This window comes from Lithobates pipiens, unplaced genomic scaffold (genome assembly GCF_037356315.1).
Source record: "Lithobates pipiens isolate NorthernLeopardFrog02 unplaced genomic scaffold, aLitPip1_a1.2 Scaffold_22, whole genome shotgun sequence".
NCBI classification, from domain to species: Eukaryota; Metazoa; Chordata; class Amphibia; order Anura; family Ranidae; genus Lithobates; species Lithobates pipiens.
The window spans coordinates 277,086,694-277,110,104 of record NW_027507784.1 but is presented as its reverse complement, the minus strand read 5'-3'; the positions used below and the strand labels follow the sequence as shown (position 1 = coordinate 277,110,104).

General features: G+C 42.1%; 1 protein-coding gene across 2 annotated transcripts in view; it reads left to right on the top strand.

Annotated features, from left to right (window-relative positions):
• COG7 (component of oligomeric golgi complex 7) overlaps nt 1–23,411 on the top strand; it is an 80,307-nt gene that overhangs the window by 23,846 nt on the left and 33,050 nt on the right. For both annotated transcript variants that reach the window (XM_077449073.1, XM_077449072.1), the window contains exons 6-10: nt 4,082–4,164; nt 5,238–5,360; nt 8,037–8,235; nt 16,185–16,312; nt 22,271–22,425. In XM_077449073.1, coding sequence (XP_077305199.1) covers nt 4,082–4,164; nt 5,238–5,360; nt 8,037–8,235; nt 16,185–16,312; nt 22,271–22,425 — 688 coding nt within the window. The remainder of the gene's footprint in view (nt 1–4,081; nt 4,165–5,237; nt 5,361–8,036; nt 8,236–16,184; nt 16,313–22,270; nt 22,426–23,411) is intronic.

The following is a 23,411-nucleotide window of genomic DNA, read 5'->3' as shown; positions in this document are numbered from 1 at the left end:
CCATTGAGCCCCCATAGGCTATCTGGATCAAGCTGTCATTGCTCTAGTTCCTGTGGCAGAATGAGTTTCAGGGGCTTTACTCTGCTCTGTTCACTGTTGTCAAGCCCAAAGTGGGCATTCACTACATTCTATGTCATAGCTGTGAAAGTTTTCATTCAGATTTAAAAATTCTGCATGGAGTCTATAAAATCACTTCACTTCACCAGGAAGACTTTCTGGCTTCTGTGGACAAAGATGCTTACTTGCATTAACCATTACATTAATGATTTCTACACTTCCAGTTCATGATCCTGCACTTCAGCCTCTCATCTGAATCTCAAGTGTTCACCAAGGCATTGGCCCCAGTACTTGCTCTTCTTCACTCCAGTGGGATCCTCTTGTGGGAACAGTCAGACAATGTAAAACTGACCTCCCAGATGTTTTAGCAGTTCAGCTGGATGCTAAACCCATAGGTGAAATTTCAGACACTTTGGTCTCAGATCTGAATTTCTTCGTTGCAGGAGCTGTCCGATTCTCTGCTTTGGAATGAGAGTCCAAAGTCTGATGATAGCCATTTTCAAGGCAGTTCCATTTGCCCAGTTCCACTCTAGAACTCTACAACTCAATGTTCTGTCATCAAGGAAGTTGGTTTAGTCTCTGGACAGACCGATTCATCTGTCACTGAGGAATGGGTCTGAGGAGGAGTTCTGGGCACTTTGTCGGTGGATTGGCCCAGATGAATGTAGTCTACTGACCTGATAAAACTCCTGGCAGACATTTCGTGGACTCATTTTCAGGATCTTCTATCCCAAAGGGTGTTTTCCATTCCTCTCTTACGCTACTGGCTTTAACAGCATGGCTGGTTCTGAAGGAGAGAGGCATCTGAGTCTTTAGTTCCTATGATGCTGAAAACAATGAAGTCTACTTCTCGCAAAGTCTGTCATCTCATCAGAACTGGAAGATGTACTTTACTCAGTGAGAGTCTCGGGATGTCCATCTAAAGAGTTTTAGAACAGGGTTTTGCAATCCGCACTATCAAGGGTCAGGTTTTTACCCTTTCTATTTTGTTTCAGACATTTTTTTTTATCTCTCACTCTTTGATTAACACCTTTTTGTAAAGGGGTTTCTATCCCATGTAGATCCTCCCTGTCACTTCCCATGTGATTCTATAGGATATGAATTTTGTTTTTCAGCACTTCAGAGACCGTCTTTTTGTACCCATTAGAGACATTTCTCTCTCTACTCTACTCTTTACCCACAATGTGGCATTCCCTGTAGCCATCACCTCTGCAAGGTCAGTGTCTGAAGTGGCGGCCTTATTGTACAAGGAACCCTTTCTGGTTTTGCGTAGGGACGAGGTGGTGTTGAGGCTCAGGACTTCCTTCTTGTCTAGGGTAGTTCCTTCCATTTGCCTCAACCAGGACATTGCTCTTCTGTCCTTCAGTCCCACTCTAGTTCACCAAAGAAAATAAATTCCTTTCGCTATCTACTGTAAATGTTAGTCAAGCTATTCTCACAGACACTACTTACTCATTACCTTTTTTTTTTTTTTCTCCATCCTGGCTGGACATTGTTTGCACTGGCTTCTCTTTCTACAATTTATAGGTCGCACAGGCAGGCCATCATCTAAAAAAGAAAAAGAAAGCTGGCAACCTGAAGGATAGATGGATGGTGCCACCCAACATACAGGCAGGGTGTAAAACACAGCAAATAACCATAGAAACGAAAAATAAAAAAATTGTGTACACCCAAAAGGCTACTTTATCACATTTATTAATCATATGCAAAAATAGTACATATAAAAACAACACAGACCATGTAGTGAGCACTTCCCAGTCCTATCCCTCCCCCTCTACCCTCCCAGGCAATCCTACAAACCCCACCAATTCCCTCACCCCCTAGACCTATGAACTGCCTCACAGGATCTCCCCAAGGAGCTAAGAATGTGCAGCTATGCCGCTAACCCCTTACAGAGATGAAACAAAACCCTGGTGACTACACCTGCAAAGATAGTTACTTAAACAATGGTTTAAGTAACTATCACCAGGGGCTTGCTTTATCTCTGTGAGGGGTTAGCGTCATAGCCACACATTTTTAGCTCCTTGGGGAGATCCCGGTGAAGCAGTTCATAGGGATAGGGAATTTGGGGGGGTTTATAGGGTTGTGGGGGAGTGATAGGACTGGGAAGTGTTCACTACATGGTCTGTGCTGTTTTTATATGTACTATTTTCACATATGATTAATAAATGTGACGAGGTAGCCTTTTGGGTGTACAGTTTTATGTTTTTTCATTTCCATGGCCATCATCTAAGCTTGGGATCTCAAGAATTTGGTCAGGGCTCCACTAGATCTGCCAGTGCTTCTTCCAGCTTTTTGCCACCAAGCAACTTTTTTCAGAGATTTACAAGGCTGCCATCTGGTCTGTTCACATATTAACTAAATTCTCCCAGGTGGGTATTTCGGGCTCATCTAATACCAGTTTTCAGTGTAAGTGCCTTCTGACAGCTCTTGGAACTGCACACACTCTTTGTTGGACTGCTTTTGGACATCCCAAAAGTTAGAGACTTTCTGTGTTCTTCGAAGTACCAGAAAGAGACTTTTTTTTTGTCCCTCAATGAACTTCAAGCAAAGGATTTTACAGGAGAGGAAAGAGAGGGGGACTCCATCTCCTGTATGAGTCTTCTTATGAGATGCTGGCGGTTCGCAATATATGAAGTGAAGGAGATAGGAGACTGCAGCTGAGTTACACATAAGCCGCGTACACACGGGCGGACTGTATGGCCTACTTAGTCCGTCATACAATCCGACGGACAGTCCGTCCTACTTTCGAATGAACGGACTTGACCACACACGGATGCACAAACACAAACATGCGCGATGACGTGTACAGCACGTACGACGGGACTAGAAATAGGAAGTCCAATACACAGCAATGCAACCTTTCGCCGTGTAAATCCTTTCTGAGCATGCGCCATTCTTAGTCCGTTGAACTAGCCTACTGACGAGCGGATTGTCCGCTGAAACCAAAGTATGACGGACAGAATTTCGAAAAATCCGAAATACTTAGTACGCCAGACTGCACGCTGAAAAAGTCAGCTGAAGCCCACACACGAGCGGACTGTCCGCTGAAATGTGTTTCGACGGACTAAGTACGCCATACAGTCCGCCCGTGTGTATGCGGCCATAGCGTCATATGGTCCTGTGTGACCGTTTCTAGAGGTGAGAGGCTGGGGGAAATAAGGGGTGCACTTGGAGCACTGAAGTTTGATCATCAGTGGAGTGGCACTTGCTGTGTTTTTAGTTTTTTGCACTGCATGGATATTTGAACTGTGGGACTTTTTTGCACATTAATTCATATTAATATTTGCATTTTTAAATTTTCTGATGAACTTTTTGCACTTTGCACTTTTTTGATTATTGCACTACTATTTATTTGTTAAGGTCATCCTATGGATATATTTTTAATTGACCTTTCCTGCACTATTGCTTATTTGCACATTTAGTTTATATGGAAGTACATTGTATTGAGATATATATATATATATATATATATATAATTATAATTTTTTTTTGTACTTGTTTACTGCAATAGCTTATTTTTAATTGCTATTTAGTTCTTGTCCTATACTGAGGTTCCCCTGGGTAGCGCCACATTTCCACCCCCCTCCTCTTTATTGATTATTTTCCGTACAAGTGTAGAGATCACTTTGTTTATGTTGGCAGCTTCCTGATCTAAGGGATTAGCGATTAGCCGGTTTGTGCACTAGTATCTTTACTTATCAAAAAAAGGCTTCCCCCTGATTGGGTGGGATTTTAAATGACCACCAACTCCGGACACAAATGGACACAATAATGTACAATTTTTATTCATAAATTACACAATGTACATAATATTACCAGGAAGTACAAATGGGCTAAACAATGTCCTCCTGGTGTATTAATAAACATATATACAGAACAAAATATGATTAAAACAATGCTTGTCCTATATCACCCACACCCCAATCTTTACTTAATTTATAATATTTGTGCTTCTCTTTTTTTTTTTTTTTTAGTTTTTTGTGTGAAGTTGTTTAGCAATGTTTCTTAACCCTTCTTACAGACCAGGCCAAGATGTTTGTGAAGGTATTCAGTGAGATTGACAGGATGCCACAATTGCTGGCCTACTACTATAAATGCCACAAGGTAGGTACTTTTCTCTTTATGGCCTAGTGTTACTGTTCATGTTTTCATCTACTAGAAATTCTTTCTCCTCTATAATGTGTAGAAATGAAAATGGTGTTTATGTTGTGGAAGTCTTTCCTTTGCTGTGTCTCCAGCCTTCAATCCGACAGGTTTTCCTGACTCATTAAAGCCAATCTGCTGGCAAACTCCCCCCGCTCCAAACACCCATACCTATTCTCGCAAGCTTAAAAAAAAACACCTAACACCTTTTTTTGTACTGGCCTAAAGCCAGCCATAGACTGTTTGTTTGAAACTCGCCATTTTCAGCAGGAACTGGACAAGATTTTAAACCATGTACGGTCAGGCCGAGTGTACCCAACCTGTTTCAGGAAAGACAATCTCTCCATCTATGGCTGCCTTTAGTCACTTGTTGCATGAGCCACTGCAGCTCCTCTTTTGCTTCTGGTAAAGACTGGTCATTCACTGCGAAAGTCTGAGCCCTCTATCGACCTGTTGCTGCCCATTATCAGTACATCAGCACATTGCTGGAGTCTTCTAGACCCTGCTGATCATCAGTCATCTAACTGGTGATGGTTCCTGACTATCAAACACCTTTTGGTCTTCCTGACCATCAAACACATCCCAGTGGTATGCGTAGACCTTTTAGCTCTCGGTCTTTCCTTGCATCTCACTCTGCACTTGTCCCCCCTGGACTTTCTCTCAGGCTTGGGCCTTCTTCTGTTTCAACCCGACCTTGATGCACGGCAGCATCCCACATGGCTCCCCGCAGACTCACTGACCTCCCTCAGGAGGGTGGGCCCTGAGCTCTAACTCTGGCCCTATTATGAAGCACACACCTGAATAATTAGTGTGCTTGCTTCTCTCAAAATCTGAGGTAAACCACCATCATAGAGAGTAGCACGGGGTCCCCCTGCTACACCCTTTTACTACCACCACTGTATGTGTAACAATAGTAGCTACATATTTGTTTGCCTTTTATGAGAGCTGGCTTCAGGCTCCCTCTAAAATAAAAAAATAAAAAGATTTAGTATGACTCTAAACTTTTCTCTCTCTTTTTTATTTTTTATCATTAGGTAAAGCTGGTGTCTGTGTGGCAAGAGTTGTGTCAGAGTGAGATGTCCTTGGATCGACAGCTGATGGATTTCTATGATACCTTGATAAGTGCATGGCACACACAGCTCCAGTGGGTCTCCCAGGTATGCCCAGTACACCTGACGTACCTTCACTGAGGAATACTGTAACTATTACTATCAGAATGTGCAGTGTCTTTAAGGAGTAGCACCATGTTTTAAAAGCATTTTGAATCAGCATTTTAACAACAGCGATGCAAATTAAAGAGCTGCTCTAGTACAAGTAAGATGATCTGAATTGCTCCATTTTTTTTAATGGAGCTTTATATAACCTAGTGCAGTGTTTCTCAACCTTTTTACAGCCAACTCACCCTTTAATATTATGCATTATTTTCTTGGGGCGCCCAGTTCTAAAATGTCAAAAAACTAAACTAAAAACGTTTTTGCATAACCCAGCAACAACCACACACCCAACATTAGAGGCAATTAATCCTTCCAAAGCACACTGGCACTGACTAGTATTCCAATATTTCTCTTCTGCCTCAGTCAGCTAATATGACTCCAGTGCTGATGGAGAGGCACAGGGAAGGTTAACCTTTTAGACAGTAACAATCTTTATGTTTACTGCATTGTTCTTTCATATTTTGCCTTTTCCCTTTTTATGAGGTTAGGTCTAGAAGATTGCGGTCTGCATTGCAAGAATGTAAGAGATATATACATCTCTTTCGCCCTTCACACTTCAGCTTCTAGAGTCATACATTTATTACAAGTGTTTTCCTTTACCTCTAATGCTGGATGTATTCTACATCTGTTGGCTGAGTTGCTCATGAAAGTCATGTGGCAGAATGCAGCCAGTTGATTATACTTATCATGAGAAAGTGGCCCTCTGGTTGCTTGCAAAGTGAAAACACTTTGGTCCCAAAAAAATTTGTAGTCTTTTTATTGAGAAGTAACCAATGATAAAGCTGATATGAGATGCAGGCTGTGTGGGCTTAAGTTCACTTTAAAATAAAAATAAATGCATATCTTTTTGCAGGTAAAAAAAAAAAATGCAGTTATTATTTTTCTACACTGGAGCCTGTAAAGCATTGCACCCCCCATCAGCAGATCATGGGTACAATGCCAGAATCGTGCAGACTCTCAGTACACTGTCTGCCCATACCTTTAATACAGGTAAAAAAGTTACTTAAAGAGGAGGTCCGCCCATCCCTGCAAAAATTAAGTCAGCAGCTACACATGCACTAACACTTAAAGCAAACACTATTACTCATCCAGCGCCAGGTAAATTATATACAATGTAAAAGAACAGGCTGCTGCTATAATAACAATCAAATCATAAAATATAAGCCTTAAAAGTTCATCTCCAGTGATCCATAAAGCTAAAGCAGCGCTCTTGAGTGTGTTACACCCATAAGTGTGGATGATACACTCTGTGACAAGCGAGTCCAGCTGAAAATGATGCTCTGCTGAATGTTCGTTGGGGGATTATTGGATATGTAGTAATAAAACCTTCACCACACCGCGTGATTTCACTCCCCTCAGAGTTTACACTCACCAGATCAATATAGGGTAAACGCTTGTTAGGAATGTCTTTCCCATTTAGCAAAATCCAGAGAGGCAACGCCATCGATATTTCATTTGGGTCACCTGAACAGTTGATTCATATCCTTCAATAAGCTGTTCATTCAGAATCTGGTACCACTGCCAATCTTAAATGGCTCATAACATAGGGAAAAAACAGCCCTCGTAGCGTGAACACGTTTGAGTATTTATTCCCAAAAAATAGCCCCCCTTTCCATATTGCACTTACAAGAACATTTTTAATTTGCAGCCAATGGTATAACCAAAATGACTGTACAGCATGACACAATACTCGCTCACCGATCCTAGGATTCTTGTCCGTGGTGATACCCGGGTGGAGATCGGGGCAGCTCACAATTTCACAAGCCATGTGGTCATGCCTAGACGCGTTTCGTCTTTTGTTTTTTAACGCAAGAACAATGCTTCAATCACTTTAGGAGTCAAATTTTCTAAAGGATTTGGTTTATTTTGAGCCTTGAAACCTCCCTTTTCATATAAGATCCTCTCCAATTAGATTCTATTTGATCCACAACACATTTAGATAAACGTGGAATCTAAATAATGTACCTTTTTTTTTAATTTTATTTTTTTAAAGTTTAATCCATAATCTGTGTCTTTACCATTTATGTATTATTGTGACTATCCTTCCTTATCCAAGCTTCTCTCCAAACTCTCCCTTTCTGACACCTAATTCAGTGGAACCCTAGGTTTCTTCCAGAGGTTACTAGAGGGGTTCCTTGAGCAATGAGCAGCTTCTGCTGAGTAACCACTGACAATGATCTTCTTTCGATCTGTAAGGGGGAGATTTTTCCCACTGACCACAGATGTAATGTGCATTCTTCCCAATGACCATCACATCAATGCGCTGTGAGCTGTAGATATAGGAATTATTAGCAGGGGTTCCCTGAGATTAGAAAATTATTTCAAGGGTTCCTCCATGTTATAATAATTTGAGAAAAGCTGGTCTAATGGTTCTTTCCATATGCAACAGTGTTCAAGGATACTGCAGAACGGAATTAACAAATATACTTTTAACGTGTAACAAATTGTTAAGTAATTATCTCTCTTCAGATTGAGAGAAACTTGCCTAAAATTGGCACAGTTTGTGCCATTTTGTACAATCATAACCACAACATATAAAAATGTTTGGAGTCTTGCTGTCATTCAATTGTTGTTTATGTGTATCATCTATCACATCAGATGATTTTATTGTTGTCACAGGTATTTAAGAAACCTCATGAGGTTGTGACGGTTCTGTTGATCCAGACCCTGGCTGCCATGGTACCGTCTATTCCTGTGTGTCTCAGTACAGCCATGGAGCGGGCCAACCCGGAGCACAAGCTCAGCAATTTGTTAGAATTGTATGAGGCCACGGGTCACTTTGCTAAAGCTCTGGAGGTGGCCATGCTGCCTAGCATAGGTAAGTTCTCCTTCCTAGCCTGACTGGTAGATACTTTTTCACTTCTGTTATGTTCCTTTCAACCACCATTCGTGAAAGCAAAGCTGTAGGTAATCTCCATGCTATAGCTTGCATAGGACTGTGAACTCCTTGGCTTCTGCTTTGATTGACCCGATGTTGACACATGGGTGAGTCTCAAAAGAGAGGCGGGGGGAGTGAAGGAAAGGTAAATATATGTTGTAAGGGATAAGTTTAGCAGCAAACCCATTGCTTTGCCATAAATTGTCCCTTCACAGCTCTTGTTGCTTAAGTGGACCAAACATGGATCGGAATTCAGCTTGTTCAGCAGGGACCGGACAAAATTATGATCCATGTATGGGCACTCTGGTTGTATACAAGTCAGTCTGTTGATCAACTTGTGGGCAACCAGCCTGTTGGGTATTTAACACAGCAATTAGTGCTGCTGGATATAGCCAGCAGCACTAATTGTTTTCTGCCAGCAGAGATAGCTCCCCACCGGCAAAAAACAATAGCGCTGCGGGAGGAATTCCCATCAACACTGACTGTGCTGATTAAGGGAAGCAATTGATTTTCTTTCCTTCCACCTATTTGCGGCTAGTCAAAAGAAATGGTTCCCTTTCAGTGACGATCTAAGTGTGGAATAAAAATCCTAAATTAGGGCTGGGGAAAAAATCGATTTAAATCTTGAATCGAGTTGAGAGATCAAATCGATGATTTGATTTTTAATTTTTTTTTCACCGGGACCGACGCTGACACCGTGCCGGTCCTGAGGTGCTGTGAGACTAGGTCGAAGCCGCTACCTCACCTAAAAGCTCCTGCCCGCAGCTCCTCGGGATCAGCGCGGTGTTCATCAAAAAGAAAAACTCGATTTCAAATCGTGAATCAAGTGTTTTTTTTTTCATTCGCCCAGCTCTATCCTAAATTGGATGCGTCACTATGCAAAGTTTCAAATAAAACGTCATTGGCCTTTGAAGATATGGGGCATCTTAAAGATTGCACTGATAAGAGGAGCGACATTATCCTAAAGAGAGCTTGGGAAACAAGTGCCGCCAGCCTGAAGCTGGTACTCGCCACCACGCAAGTCCATAAAGATATGGATGAGAGAGTTTAGAGTATAGGAACTTGACTAGCCTGCACAGAGTCCTGACCTCAACCAGATAGAACACCTTTGGGATGAATTAGAGCTGAACCACGAGCCAGGCCTCCTTGTCCACATCAGTGCCTGACCTCACAAATTTGCTTCTGGAAGAATGGTCAAAGGCTCCCATAGACACACTCCTAAACATTATGGACAGCTTTCCCAGAAGAGTTGTAGATGTTATTGCTGCAAAGGGTGGGCCAACTCAATATTGAACCCTAAGACTGAGATGCCATTAAAGTTTATGTGTGTGTAAAGGCAGGTGTCCCAATACTTTTGGTAATATAGTGTATGTGAGCTTTTTAAAATCCCCAAAATGTCACTGCCTAGAATCCACCGAACTGGCCATATTCTGTTGGGACCATTAAAATTGCAGTTATGGTCAAGTTTTTATGGCCATCCCCAAGTAGCATTGGGGCCGCTGCACCACATTACCTGACCCCAAGTGCGTAGTATGAACTAGGCCATACTGCGGTTTCCTGTTTTTTCTGTTGCTTCCTACTAGGGATGAGCTCAGGGGTGTTCACATGCTCCACATGTAGAGCCCGCCAGGGAGTCGGCGCAGCGCTAATCACAGGCAGAGAGATATTGCCTGATCTCTGCAGCCACTTATCGGGGCAATGTCTCGCTGCCTGTGATTAGCGCAGCGCTGCGCCGACTCCCTGGCGGGCTCTGCATGTGGACCATGTGAACACGCCTGAACTCATCCTTACTAACTACCAGCAGAAAAATCCAGCTGTGAACAGAATGCTGCCCTAAAAACAGATTGGACTGAATGTGCAGTTAAAGTAGAGCATAGTAGTTCAAAGGAACATGATACATCACCCAATCTGTCCGTTTTTGGCTACCTCAAGTTGTAAACTCATGACAGGCTTGGTTGACATAAATCTACCAGGTAATCAAGCAAATGTAAATGCTCAGTTGGTTGCCATAGGAAGCCGCCCTATTTTCTTTTAATTCAAGCTTCCTACTATGTTGACATTTTTTGCCTCCACCTTGCCTTTTTTGCTGACATTAGCAATTTCCACAAGGTTTTTACTGAATGCTATGTTGCCTGAATTACAACATATGTCTGGAGGAAGTGAATGGGTGTGCATGAGTCACATTCTCAGCAGATTTATATTAGCAGTAGCAGTTTAGAAAGATATAATTAACTAAAACAGCATCAAAGGAAAAAGTTCATGTGCTATATTGGAAAGCAATGTTTTAGATAACACAGCTATAAGGACTGCACGCATTCAGGCATGAAAAAGGTAAACATAATTAGTCTTCAAACTAGGGATGCGACAAAATTTCGGCGCCGAAACATATTGGCCGAAAATGGCCCTTTCGGAAAAATGCCGAAAGAGAATTTTCGCCTATACTGGCGCCGAAAATGGGGCGGGGCATGCTGGGCTTGGCCCCCGCCCCTGGTGCCACCCATCACGGGGGTGTCATTCTAGAGTGCCCGTCTTTACTCGCTCCTCCTGCCCACCTCACCCATTCTGTAGGTGGGGTCCCGCTCTAAAGTCCCCCTCTCCCCAGCGGTGGCTGCATATGGCTCCTCAGCCGAATCGGCTGTGCAGGAGTTCGGTCACGCTGTTTACTGTGAAAGTGAAAGCAAGGGAGAGATGTCTAGCAGTGTGTGCTGTACTCTCTGCCTCCCCCTACAGTGCAGTACCCAGCATGGAGACTGAAGGTACAGACCTGTAGCTGGCAATTTTTAAAAAGACTGTGTGTGTGTGTATGTGTGTATATATATATATATATATATATATATATATATATATATATATATATATATATATATATATATATATATATATATATATATATATATATATATATATATATATATATATATATATATATATATATATATGTATGTGTGTGTGTTTTTTTATATGTGTATGTTTATATGCACTGGTGAGGCACAGGCAGGCTACATGACAGCCACTGTTAGGCTGCTGGGCACAGTGAGGCTGCATATGATGGGCACTGGTGAGGCTGCATTGATCTCTTGTACCATGTCTGCAGTCTCTGACCATCTCCTGTACTGTGTCCGCAGTCTCTGACCATCTCCTGTACCGTGTCCGCAGTCTCTGACCATCTCCTGTACCGTGTCCGCAGTCTCTGACCATCTCCTGTACCGTGTCCGCAGTCTCTGACCATCTCCTTTACCGTGTCCGCTGTCTCTGACCATCTCCTTTAGCGTGTCTGCAGTCTCTGACCATCTCCTGTAGCGTGTCTGCAGTCTCTGACCGTCTCCTGTAGCGTGTCCGCAGTCTCTGACCATCTCCTGTAGCGTGTCCGCAGTCTCTGACCATCTCCTGTAGCGTGTCCGCAGTCTCTGACCATCTCCTGTAGCGTGTCCGCAGTCTCTGACCATCTCCTGTAGCGTGTCCGCAGTCTCTGACCATCTCCTGTAGCGTGTCCGCAGTCTCTGACCATCTCCTGTAGCGTGTCCGCAGTCTCTGACCATCTCCTGTAGCGTGTCCGCAGTCTCTGACCATCTCCTGTAGCGTGTCCGCAGTCTCTGACCATCTCCTGTAGCGTGTCCGCAGTCTCTGACCATCTCCTGTAGCGTGTCCGCAGTCTCTGACCATCTCCTGTAGCGTGTCCGCAGTCTCTGACCATCTCCTGTAGCGTGTCCGCAGTCTCTGACCATCTCCTGTAGCGTGTCCGCAGTCTCTGACCATCTCCTGTAGCGTGTCCGCAGTCTCTGACCATCTCCTGTAGCGTGTCCGCAGTCTCTGACCATCTCCTGTAGCGTGTCCGCAGTCTCTGACCATCTCCTGTAGCGTGTCCGCAGTCTCTGACCATCTCCTGTAGCGTGTCCGCAGTCTCTGACCATCTCCTCCTGTAGCATGTCCGCAGTCTCTGACCATCTCCTCCTGTAGCGTGTCCGCAGTCTCTGACCATCTCCTCCTGTAGCGCGTCCGCAGTCTCTGACCATCTCCTCCTGTAGCGTGTCCGCAGTCTCTGACCATCTCCTGTACCGTGTCCGCAGTCTCTGACCATCTCCTGTACCGTGTCCGCAGTCTCTGACCATCTCCTGTACCGTGTCCGCAGTCTCTGACCATCTCCTTTACCGTGTCCGCAGTCTCTGACCGTCTCCTGTAGCGTGTCTGCAGTCTCTGACCATCTCCTGTAGCGTGTCCGCAGTCTCTGACCATCTCCTGTAGCGTGTCCGCAGTCTCTGACCATCTCCTGTAGCGTGTCCGCAGTCTCTGACCATCTCCTGTAGCGTGTCCGCAGTCTCTGACCATCTCCTGTAGCGTGTCCGCAGTCTCTGACCATCTCCTGTAGCGTGTCCGCAGTCTCTGACCATCTCCTGTAGCGTGTCCGCAGTCTCTGACCATCTCCTGTAGCGTGTCCGCAGTCTCTGACCATCTCCTGTAGCGTGTCCGCAGTCTCTGACCATCTCCTGTAGCGTGTCCGCAGTCTCTGACCATCTCCTCCTGTAGCGTGTCCGCAGTCTCTGACCATCTCTCCTCCTGTAGCGCGTCCGCAGTCTCTGACCATCTCCTCCTGTAGCGTGTCCGCAGTCTCTGACCATCTCCTCCTGTAGCGCGTCCGCAGTCTCTGACCATCTCCTCCTGTAGCGCGTCCGCAGTCTCTGACCATCTCCTCCTGGAGCGTGTCCGCAGTCTCTGACCATCCCCTCCTGTAGCGTGTCCGCAGTCTCTGACCATCTCCTCCTATAGCGTGTCCGCAGTCTCTGACCATCTCCTGTAGCATGGAAAACGAGGAAGAAACGCGCTATGGAATTAATGATATTTCTAGGGAGATTGGAAGCCGCAACGCTGCTGTACACCAATTCTAAAGAAAAAAGAAAATGAAAAATTATAAATTGCGCTAACCTATGAAATTAATATAAAAATGCAAATGAACCATGAAATTTTATCTTGTGCTTGTGCAGCAAACAAAATCTATAACACTGATCACATAAATGTCTCAAGACCTAATTGACCTAAACCCCTCACCTTATGTTATGCCCAACACTACCTCCACAAATTAAATATAATTGAAATCAATACTCCATATAGAAGCACAAATTAAACCAAAAAATAAAATGAAATAAAACCATTAATTGTCATAAGTGAAATAATTGTAGTCTACAAAATTGATGTGTGAATAAAGTTCAGAAAATATATATAATGTCCAACGTAAATAGTGGACCACCTGTGATAAGAGTGGTGCCGCGTACACAGGATCGGACTATCCTATCGGAGTATCCTCTGAGACTGTGACAACATAATGGGCGGGGACATCATCAGGTGACCCCGCCCATTGTCCCTATATAAGTCGCCACTCAACACGTCCCTGTCATTACGGCCAGAGACGGCATCGAGTCAACATCTCAAGGAAGAAGAAGAAGAAGAGAAGGCAGCGACAGAAGACCGGGCCACTGCCAGTAAAAGAGCTGCAAGAAGAATCAAAGAGGGGGACAAGACCCCCGAAGTCAGAAGAAGACCCCCGGGTGGCGACAAAGAAGAAAGCCGGGCTCCTCTTCCAGTAAAAGAGCTAGCAGAAGATAGCGGAGGAGTCCGGCGTGAAGACCCCCCAAGACGGAAGAAGACCCCCGGAGCTGTGCAATAAATTATTTTAAACCCTTGTGTGTTTTTTTTTTTTTTTTTTTTTTTTTTTTTACATTTTTTTTTTTCACCAGGTGAATGGGTAGGGGTACATTGTACCCCATACTCATTCACATAGGGTGGGGGGCCGACATCTGGGGGCCCACTTATTAAAGGGGCTCCCAGATTCCGATAAGCCCCCCCGCCCGCAGACCCTGACAACCAACGGCCAGGGTTGTCGGGAAGAGGCCCTTGTCCTCATCAAGATGGGGACAAGGTGCTTGGGGGTGGGGGGCCCCTTCCCCAAAGCACCCCCCCATGTTGAGAGCACGCGGCCTGGTACGGCTCAGGGGGGGGGCACTCGCTCGTCCCCACCCCCTTTCCTGACCCGCTGGGTTGTGAGCTCGGATAAGGGTCTTATATGGACCTTGGGGGGGACCCCCACGCTGTTTTTTCGGCGTGGGGCTTCCCCTTTAAGTCCATACCAGATGATGGGGCCAGCAACGCGTCAATCTCGCCGCTGGAGGCGGCGCCATTGACTTCCTTCGCTAGTCCCGGCTACCTGGAGCCGCGTTCAAAATGAACGGACTTTTATCCATTGCGGGAAAGTCTGTTCATTTCAAAAGTCCGGCAGACTAGCACACAGACGGCCAGATTGTCCGGCGGACAGACAATTTTTGAGTCAAAATTACTTTCTGCCAGAATTTTGGGGGGAAATAAGTCCGCCAGAGCCCACACACGGGCGGATTGTCACCAAGTCCGCCGGATAGTCTGATTGTGTGTACGCGGCATTAGTGATACTAAACACACACTGTTTTTTTACATAATCCCTTCTGTTGCTGTATATAGATGATGGCACTGTAATTAAAACATCGAAGTACCTTTTTACTAATCGATATGCAGCATTACTCAGGTGTGACCTTGGCCCATTCTTCCACACAAAGTCTTCAAATCTTGAAGGTTCCGTGGGCCTCTTCTATGAACTCTGATCTTTAGTTCTTTCCATAGATTTTCTATTGGGTTCAAGTCAGGGGATTCGCTAAGCCATTCTAGCAGCTTTATTTTCTTTCTTTGAAACCAATTGAAAGTTTCCTTGGCTTTGTGTTTGGGATCATTGTCTTGCTGAAATGTCCACCCTCATTTCATCTTCATCATCCTGGTAGATGGCAGCAGATTTTTATCAAGAATGTCTTGGTACTTTTTTTCATTCATCCTTTCGTCAATGATATGTTTTTCCAGTACCGTAGACCAAATCCCAGACCATGATGTTCCAACATCCAAACTTGACTGTCTGTATGGTGTTTTTGGAGTGATGTGCAGCGCCATTTGACCTCCAAACATGGTGTGTATTTTGGCATTGAAAGAGTTCTATTTTGGTCTCATCTGACCAGACTATATTCTCCCAGTATTTTTTACAGGTTTGTCTAAATGTTGTGGAGCAAACTTTAAACAAGCTTAAACATGCTTTTTCCTCAGCAATGGAGTCTTGTGTGGTGAGCGTGCATACAGGCCATGACGGTTGAGTGCATTACTTATGGTTTTCTTTGAAACAATTGTACCTGCTAATTCCAGGTAATTCTGAAGCTCTCCACAAGTGGTCCTTGGCTCTTGGACAACTCTTCTTCTGATAAATCTTTTCACTCCTCTGTCGGAAATCTTGCGAGGGGCACCTGGTTGTAGCCAGTTTGTGGTGAAATTATGTTCTTTCCACTTCTGGATTATGGCCCCAACAGTGCTCATTGGAATATTTAGAAGTTTAAAAATCCTTCTGTAACCAATGCCATCAGTATGTTTTGCAACAATAAGGTTGCAAGGGTCTTGGGAAAAGCTCTTTGCTTTTACCCATCATGAGATGTTTCTTGTGTGACACCTTGGTAATGAGACACTTCTTTTTTTTTATTTATTTCATTATTTTTTTTAGACCATCAGTTGAGACTGAACGAGGGGCGGGATTCAATTTGTATTACTGATAGATTTCGGGTGGTGTCCATTCCTATTTTCACCTCTTTTTAAGGTGTTCAATACCTTTTCCCTGTACCATTCTATTTTATTACACATAACTTAATTTTTCAACGTATTTGTTTTGGTTTCTTTGTATGTATGGATTGCATGGGTGGTTACCGACATGGGGTGAAAATTCTATGTCAATAACGCCTTTAAAAATATATTTACCTAGAAAAATACTTATTTTACCTGATTTATATAGAGCATGTGAGACATTAATCAAATGATGACTGACCTGGTTTCTTTGTTAGGGGAGCACAATTTGGTGAAGTTGGCAGAACTGGTAGAAGCTGTATATGGAGCCTATAAACCTTTCCAGCTGCAGTATGGTGACTTGGAGGAGTCTCATCTTCTTATACAGATTAGTGCCATTCCATTGGTAAGTAAGACCTTTCCTGTAAGGACGTGTATTATTAAAGGCAGCCAAACTAAAATGTGACATTTTGGTTGTAAATTTACTGGTAAGCTGAATCCCATGTCTTATACAGTTGTGCTCATAAGTTTACCTACCCTGGCATAATTTATGATTTCTTGGCGGTTTTTCAGAGAATATGAATGGTAATACAAAAACATTTCTTTCACTCATGGTTAGTGTTTGACTGAAGTGTTTGACTGTTTGTATCAATCAACTGTGTTTACTCTTTTTAAATCATAATCACAACAGAAACTACCCAAATGACCCTGATCTACCCTGGTAAATTTTGGCCTGACAACTTGCACACAAGTTGACACAAAGGAGTTTCAATGGCTATTAAAGGTAACCATTCTCACCTGTGATCTATTTGCTTGTAATTAGTGTGTGTGTATAAAAGGTCAATGAGTTTCTGGACTCCTGACAGACCCTTGCATCTTTCATTCAGTGCTGCACTGATGTTTCTGGGTTCTGAGTCATGGGGGGAAAGCAAAAGAATTGTCAAAGGATCTGTGGGAAAAGGTAGTTGAACTGTATAAAACTGGAAAGAGATATAAAAAGATATCCAAGGAATTGAGAATGCCAATCAACAGTGTTCAAATGCTAATCAAGATGTGGAAAATGATGGGTTCTGTTGAAACCAAACCACGGTCAGGTAGACCAACTAAAATTTCAGCCACAACTGCTAGGAAAATTGTTTGGGATGCAAAGAAAAACTCACAAATAACTTCAGGTGAAATACGGGATTCTCTGAAAACGTGTTGTGGCTATTCCAAGATGCACAATAAGGAGGCACTTGAAGAAAGATGGGCTGAATAGTCGAGTCGCCATGTCATGTCGTCGCTGATGTTTTTGGGATGTGTGAGCTACAAAGGCACAGAAAATTTGGTCAAAATTGATGGCAAGATGAATGAAGTATGTTATAAAAAAAAATACTGGAGAGACATTTGCATTCATCCGACAGGAAGCTGCGCATTGGACGTACTTGGGCATTCCAACATGACGATGATCCAAAACACAAGGCCATGTCGACCTGTCATTGGCTACAGCAGAAGAAAAGGGAAGGTTCGGGAGTGGCCATCTCAGTCTCCTGACCTCAATATCATTGAGCCACTCTGGGGAGATCTCAAACGTTCAGCTTTTTGCCAAGAGGAATGGGCAGCTTCACCATCTGAGAAGATATCATCCACAAATACCAAAAAGCTGTCATTGATGTTAAAGGGGGCAATACACAGTATTAAGAATTGGGGTATGTAAACTTTTTGATCTGGGTCATTTGAGTAGTTTCTGTTGCCATTATCCGCTTAGCGCCCACCGCATGCACATATGTGGCCTTGGCTTGAAGGGGTTATACCGGGAGGATACATGCAGCTGCATTCATCATCCCGGTACCGTTTTTTGAGAGGGCAGTCGGCTCTCCAGGGATAAGTCGATATGGCTAAAAGCCGCTCGGCTGTTATCTTGAAGGAGCAAGATGGGAAGCTCCCTCCCCCTTCTGCCGCTCTTCCTGGGCCTCCTGGACGGAAGCCGAAAATGGCTTTGTTCCAGTTTTATTTCTGTAAACACGGAAGCAGTGTCACAACACCACTTCCGGTTTACTCGGCTGCAAAAGGCGCTGTTTAAAAAAAAAAACTACAGTATTCAGAATTGCCGTTTTTGCCGATCTGAATACTTTGACTTGCAAAGGAGGGATTTGGGATCTTTTAGACCCCCGATCCCTCCATAAAGAGTACCTGTCACCAGGGTTAAGTTTGTCGACTAAACATTTTAGTCGACTAAATGAATACTATTTTAGTCTACTAAAATACGACTAAAACAATTGAGATTACTAAAATACGATTAAAACTACAATGCCTTTTTAGTGAAAAGACTAAGACTAAAACTAAATTGAAATTTGACTTCAAAATTAACACTGGTGTGTAGTGCGTGTTCATACCTCAATACCATAAATAATAACATATTCGATTTTTCACTCCAGCAGTATATAATGAGTTTGGAAATTGTAGAGAACTTTTAACTAATGTATTATAATTTAATTACACCCATTAGATTTTATACAACTAAAATGCATTTTAATCAACTAAAATCTACTGGAGATTTAGTCGACTAAATACAACTAAAACAATTGCAAAAGACTAAAATTTCTGATATTTGTTGCTTACAAGTTAAAATCCATATTTTCTGCTAGAAAATTACTTGGAACCCCCAAACATAATAAAAAAAAAAAAATATATATATATATGTATGTATGTATGTATGTATGTATGTATAAATTATGTTTGGGGGTTTTAAGTAATTTTCTAGCAGAAAATACAGATTTTAACTTGTAAGCAACAAATATCAGAAATAGACTTAGGCATGAAAGGGTTAAGATTTAAAGAGTAAACACAGTTGATTGATAATAAATGGTTTCAGCCAAACACTAACCATGAGGGAAAGTTTTTGTGTTATCATTCATATTCTGTGAAAAATGGCCAAGAACTCATAAATTTGGCCAGGGTATGTAAACTTATGAGCACAACTATATATCATGGATGCCAGTAGTTAGATGTAAGCAAATAAATCGGAGGATTTTAACTACCCTCCAATGGACACAAATACTTCATATATATTAAAAGTTAATACAATTCTCTATTTCATACAGTAAAAGGCCCAGATAAAAACATCTGTCAAGAACACCAAAGAATACTACCAATCATCCCCCATTAGAGGGATGAAGAGTGTTTAACCAATTCAGCCCCGGAAGTATTTGCCCCCTTCCTAACCAGACCATTTTTTTGCGATACGGCACTGCGTTGATTTAACTGACAATTGCACAGTCATGCAACATTGTACCCAAACAAAATTTTATGTCCTTTTTTTCCCTACAAATAGAGATTTATTTTGGTGGTATTTGATCACCTCTGTAGTTTATATTTTTTGCGCAATAAACAAAAAAAGAGTGACAATTTAAAAAATATATATATATTTTGTACTTATATCCAAAAAATAAATAAAACACACATTTCTTCGTCAGTTTAGGCCCATATATAATCTTCTACATATTTTTAGTAAAAAAAAATTGCAATTGGTGCATATTGATTGGTTTGCGCAAAAGTTATAGCGTCTACAAAATAAGGGATAGATTTTATGTCATTTTTATTATTTTTTTTTATTTTTTATTTTTTTACTAGTAATGGCAGCAATCTGTGATTTTTATCAGGACTGCGACAGTACGGCGGACAAATCAGACACTTTTGACACTATTTTGGGACCATTGACATTTATACAGCGATCAGAGCTAAAAATAGCCACTGATTACTGTATAAATGTCACTGGCAGGGAAGGAGTTAACATAACACTAGGGGCTATCAAGGGGTTAACTGTATTCCCTAGGTGTGTTCTAACTGTAGGGGGGGTGGGACTGACAGAGGGAGGAGACCGATCGGTGTTCCTGCTTAGTGAGAAAACACGATTTGTCTCCTCTCCCCTGAGAGAACCAGGATTTGTGTGTTTACACATACACACATCCCCGTTCTCATTCTGTCACGATCAATCGCGGGTGCCCGACGGACATCACGCGCGCCTGTTATGACGTCTTAAAGGAGCGACATATAGCTACAGCGATTTGCTCAGCCTTGCCAACCTGCCGCAGTATAACTGTGGCGGCCGGTCAGCTAGCGGTTAACAGGGTAGTCTTTTGCGATATGGTAGAAGTGGTCGATTGCATTTCGCGAGAGCACCCGCTTCTTCAGGACCTCCTATCTTGTATAAGGTACGGTAGAGACAATTTCTAAAGGCAAAAATACATATAAATGACATAATATCTAATATATAGTTCATATAATAATCTATCAGATGTCAAAAGAATTTAAGAACTATCCCCAGGGAGTAAGGGTAACAAAAAGAATAATTAAAAATAAACAGAATTGTTTCCTTTTATTTAGGGCTATTACTGATTAAAATTTTTGTGTTCGATTAATCGTTTTTTTTTTTTTTTTTTAATTGATTAATCGATTAATTATAATGCACATACAGATCCAACTACTTTTTAGCTGATCTCCTTCCATTGCAACTCTGCATTAGTCAGTGGTAAATGTGGTATTCACTATATACAATCACCCGACACTAGTTAGTTTCCACAATCCATGACTTAACTTCACAGTTCACACAAATACATTTTAAATTCAAACTGTAGCACTGACGTAACTCATTTTTTTTTTTTTTTTTTTTTTACACAGTAGCGTGACAATCCCTCCACCTCCGGTCTAACTGATCGCTCTCACCTTATGGCATGGACCCCTGTGCAAACAGATGGTCATGTAAGTGGGTATCAAAAGGGTTAACACGGACCATAAACTTCTCTCACGTCTCCTTAGATCTCAGCAAGGATGCCAGGTCATGGGTAGAAAGAAAAGATCTAAGTGCTCACCACTTAAGTATAAGATTAAATTTTTGTGTGCAAACACAAACTACTCACATGAAGATGATAAAAACACAACATGTAAAGCCGACAATCGTGTTCGTTCTGTAGGGCAGCAGCGGGTGACGTCATGTGTAGATCCTCTCCCGTACGCGTTATGTTCAATCAGAACATCTACGTCACCGGACGGGGGGAGGAGGAGGAGTAGATGTCTGTGACGTCACCGGATGTCTGACGGAACTCCCTGAAGACCCGGCGGAGAGGTGAGTATTTTGATCGATCAAAAAAAATTTGATTGATCAAAAAATTTAACGATTGATTGAGGAATTAATCTTTACTTTTCACAGCCCTACTTTTAATATACCTTACTATAAATGTGTGCAATCCAAACCATATGTTTGGTGGATTTCAAACATTTATAATACGGTATATTGTCAGGATATAATTCTATGTTTATTTTTTTTGTTCCCCGTACTCCCTGGGGATAGTTATTACATGTTTTTGACATCTGATTATGATACACACTATATATTGGATATTATGTGATTTTATATGTATTTTTGTCTTTAGAACTTGCCTGTACCATACCTTATACAAGATAGAAGGTCCTATCTCGCAAAATGCATTAGTCACTTCTACCTTATCGCAGAAGACTACCCTGTTTAAACAGTCTCCAATCCTCTAATTGGGGGTGATTGGTAGTATGAATGTTCTTGACAGATGTTCTTGATGTTTTTATCTGAGCCTTTTAACTATGAATTAAAGAATTCTATTAACTTTTAATATATGTGCAGTATTGGTGTCGATTTGGAGGGGTAGTTAAGACCCTCGGATTTATTTGCTTACTATTTACCCATTGGGATGAAACCCTCTATTGGCCTTGTGATTCTGGGAATCCCACTCTGGCATTATAAATTGAAAACCGTGGTTAGATGTCATCATCAATTTAATCAGCTACTTCTAAAGTCATACATAGACATGGGATGACTGTGATCTGGTTTTCAGCCAAATTACATGACAGTTGTATTTCTATGGTAGCAATAACCTGTTAGTCAAGTGTATTTGGGGGTGGAAAATTAACTGGGCAAGTAAAAACAGTCCTGATACGTCATCTCCTGCTTGCGACATCTCGCTTTACCAACCCGAAAAGTTAATGGAGCCCTTTGCAATTGGCTTGCCTTGAGTGAGGTCAGATTGAGCAATCACAAAGGACTGCTGTCGTCGTCCTCTTATCTACCATGATCATTACAAGACCAGTTGATGATGTGACACGCCTCTGTTGGATTCCCCATCATTAAAATAATGTAACTGGAGAATCCATGTGACAATGGCACTTTTGTTTGAGTCTTGTGAAAGGGGGCAAAGCTACAAACTGCTTTGCATAGCAAGGAAGCAAAGTGTGAAGTGGGTATATTTCATGTATTCAACAGCTACCTATTTTAAACAATATCCTGACTTACAAGTAGAACCGGTGCTACCTTTACAGTCAGATAGATCTTACTCTAGACATTTATGTGTTTTAGGAACATGGGGAGGTTCTAGACTGTGTCCAAGAACTCTCACACTCAATATCTCGGCTTTTCAGCCTGGCTTCAGGCGCTGTTGATCGTTGTATCAAACTGACAGATGGTCTTGGAGTCTGCGGTGTTCTGCAGGCACTACAAGCTTTATTTAAAAAGTGAGTATGACTTTTCTTTGGAACATCTGTATACAAAGTATCAAAAGCGCATAGACCATTTGACTTTTTTAGGCATGCATATAAGGAAAAACTCAGAGGCATTAAGGAGTAAAAAAAAAAAAAAAATGGATAGCCCTGTGCGCAATATCACAGTTATTATAACCAGTCACAAATAAAGTGAAGCTATTTAACATAGTTTTTAAGTCTATTTTGATCACCTGGCCTCAACCCTTGGAGAGTCCAAAGACAGCAGTTTGGGGTGTTGAAAGGTATGGGGTAGTAGGCAAGGATTTTATGTTCTGATCCCTGAAGTAGCAGCTCGCTATGAGTATCCCAGACCTCATAGAATTTACCATGTTGTGCACTTTACAGCAAATTCAAAAAGTCACTTGTTTAGTTTAAATAATTATAATATTAATTAATGTTTTGCTTTAAATGAAATCTTTCATGAATCTGGGCATTTTTGGGTATATGAATAGAAAAAGAAAAACATAAGCAGAAGTTACTTGCAGTAAAAACAAATTGCTGTTTTTTTAAATTTTCCTTTCACATGATTGGCTGTTCTTTGCAAAATAGTTTTTTTTTTCTACCTTCACCTCATTACCTAAGCTAAGTAAAAATTCACTTTGCAAAGTCAAAGAACATCCCCTCTTCCTGTCTTCACCCAGTCTAGAGAGGTGCTGTTAGAAGCCGCAGCCATCTTGCCACTTCTGGAAGCTGCTGATGCTTATGTTCCAGTCTGAAATCTGACCGCTGCACTTCCTTCAATAACTCGGCTTCAACTAGCCACATGCCTGCTGAGCTCTGCAGCCTCACGGTGATCCTGTGGAGGTCTATATGGGTCTATGACAAGCCTTGATCTACTATTATTCTTCTTCTTCTTCTTATTATTATACACAATTTATATAGCGCCAACAGTTTTACGCATCGCTTTACAATGTATAGAGGGGACAACACAATTACAGTACAGTTCAATACAAACGTTT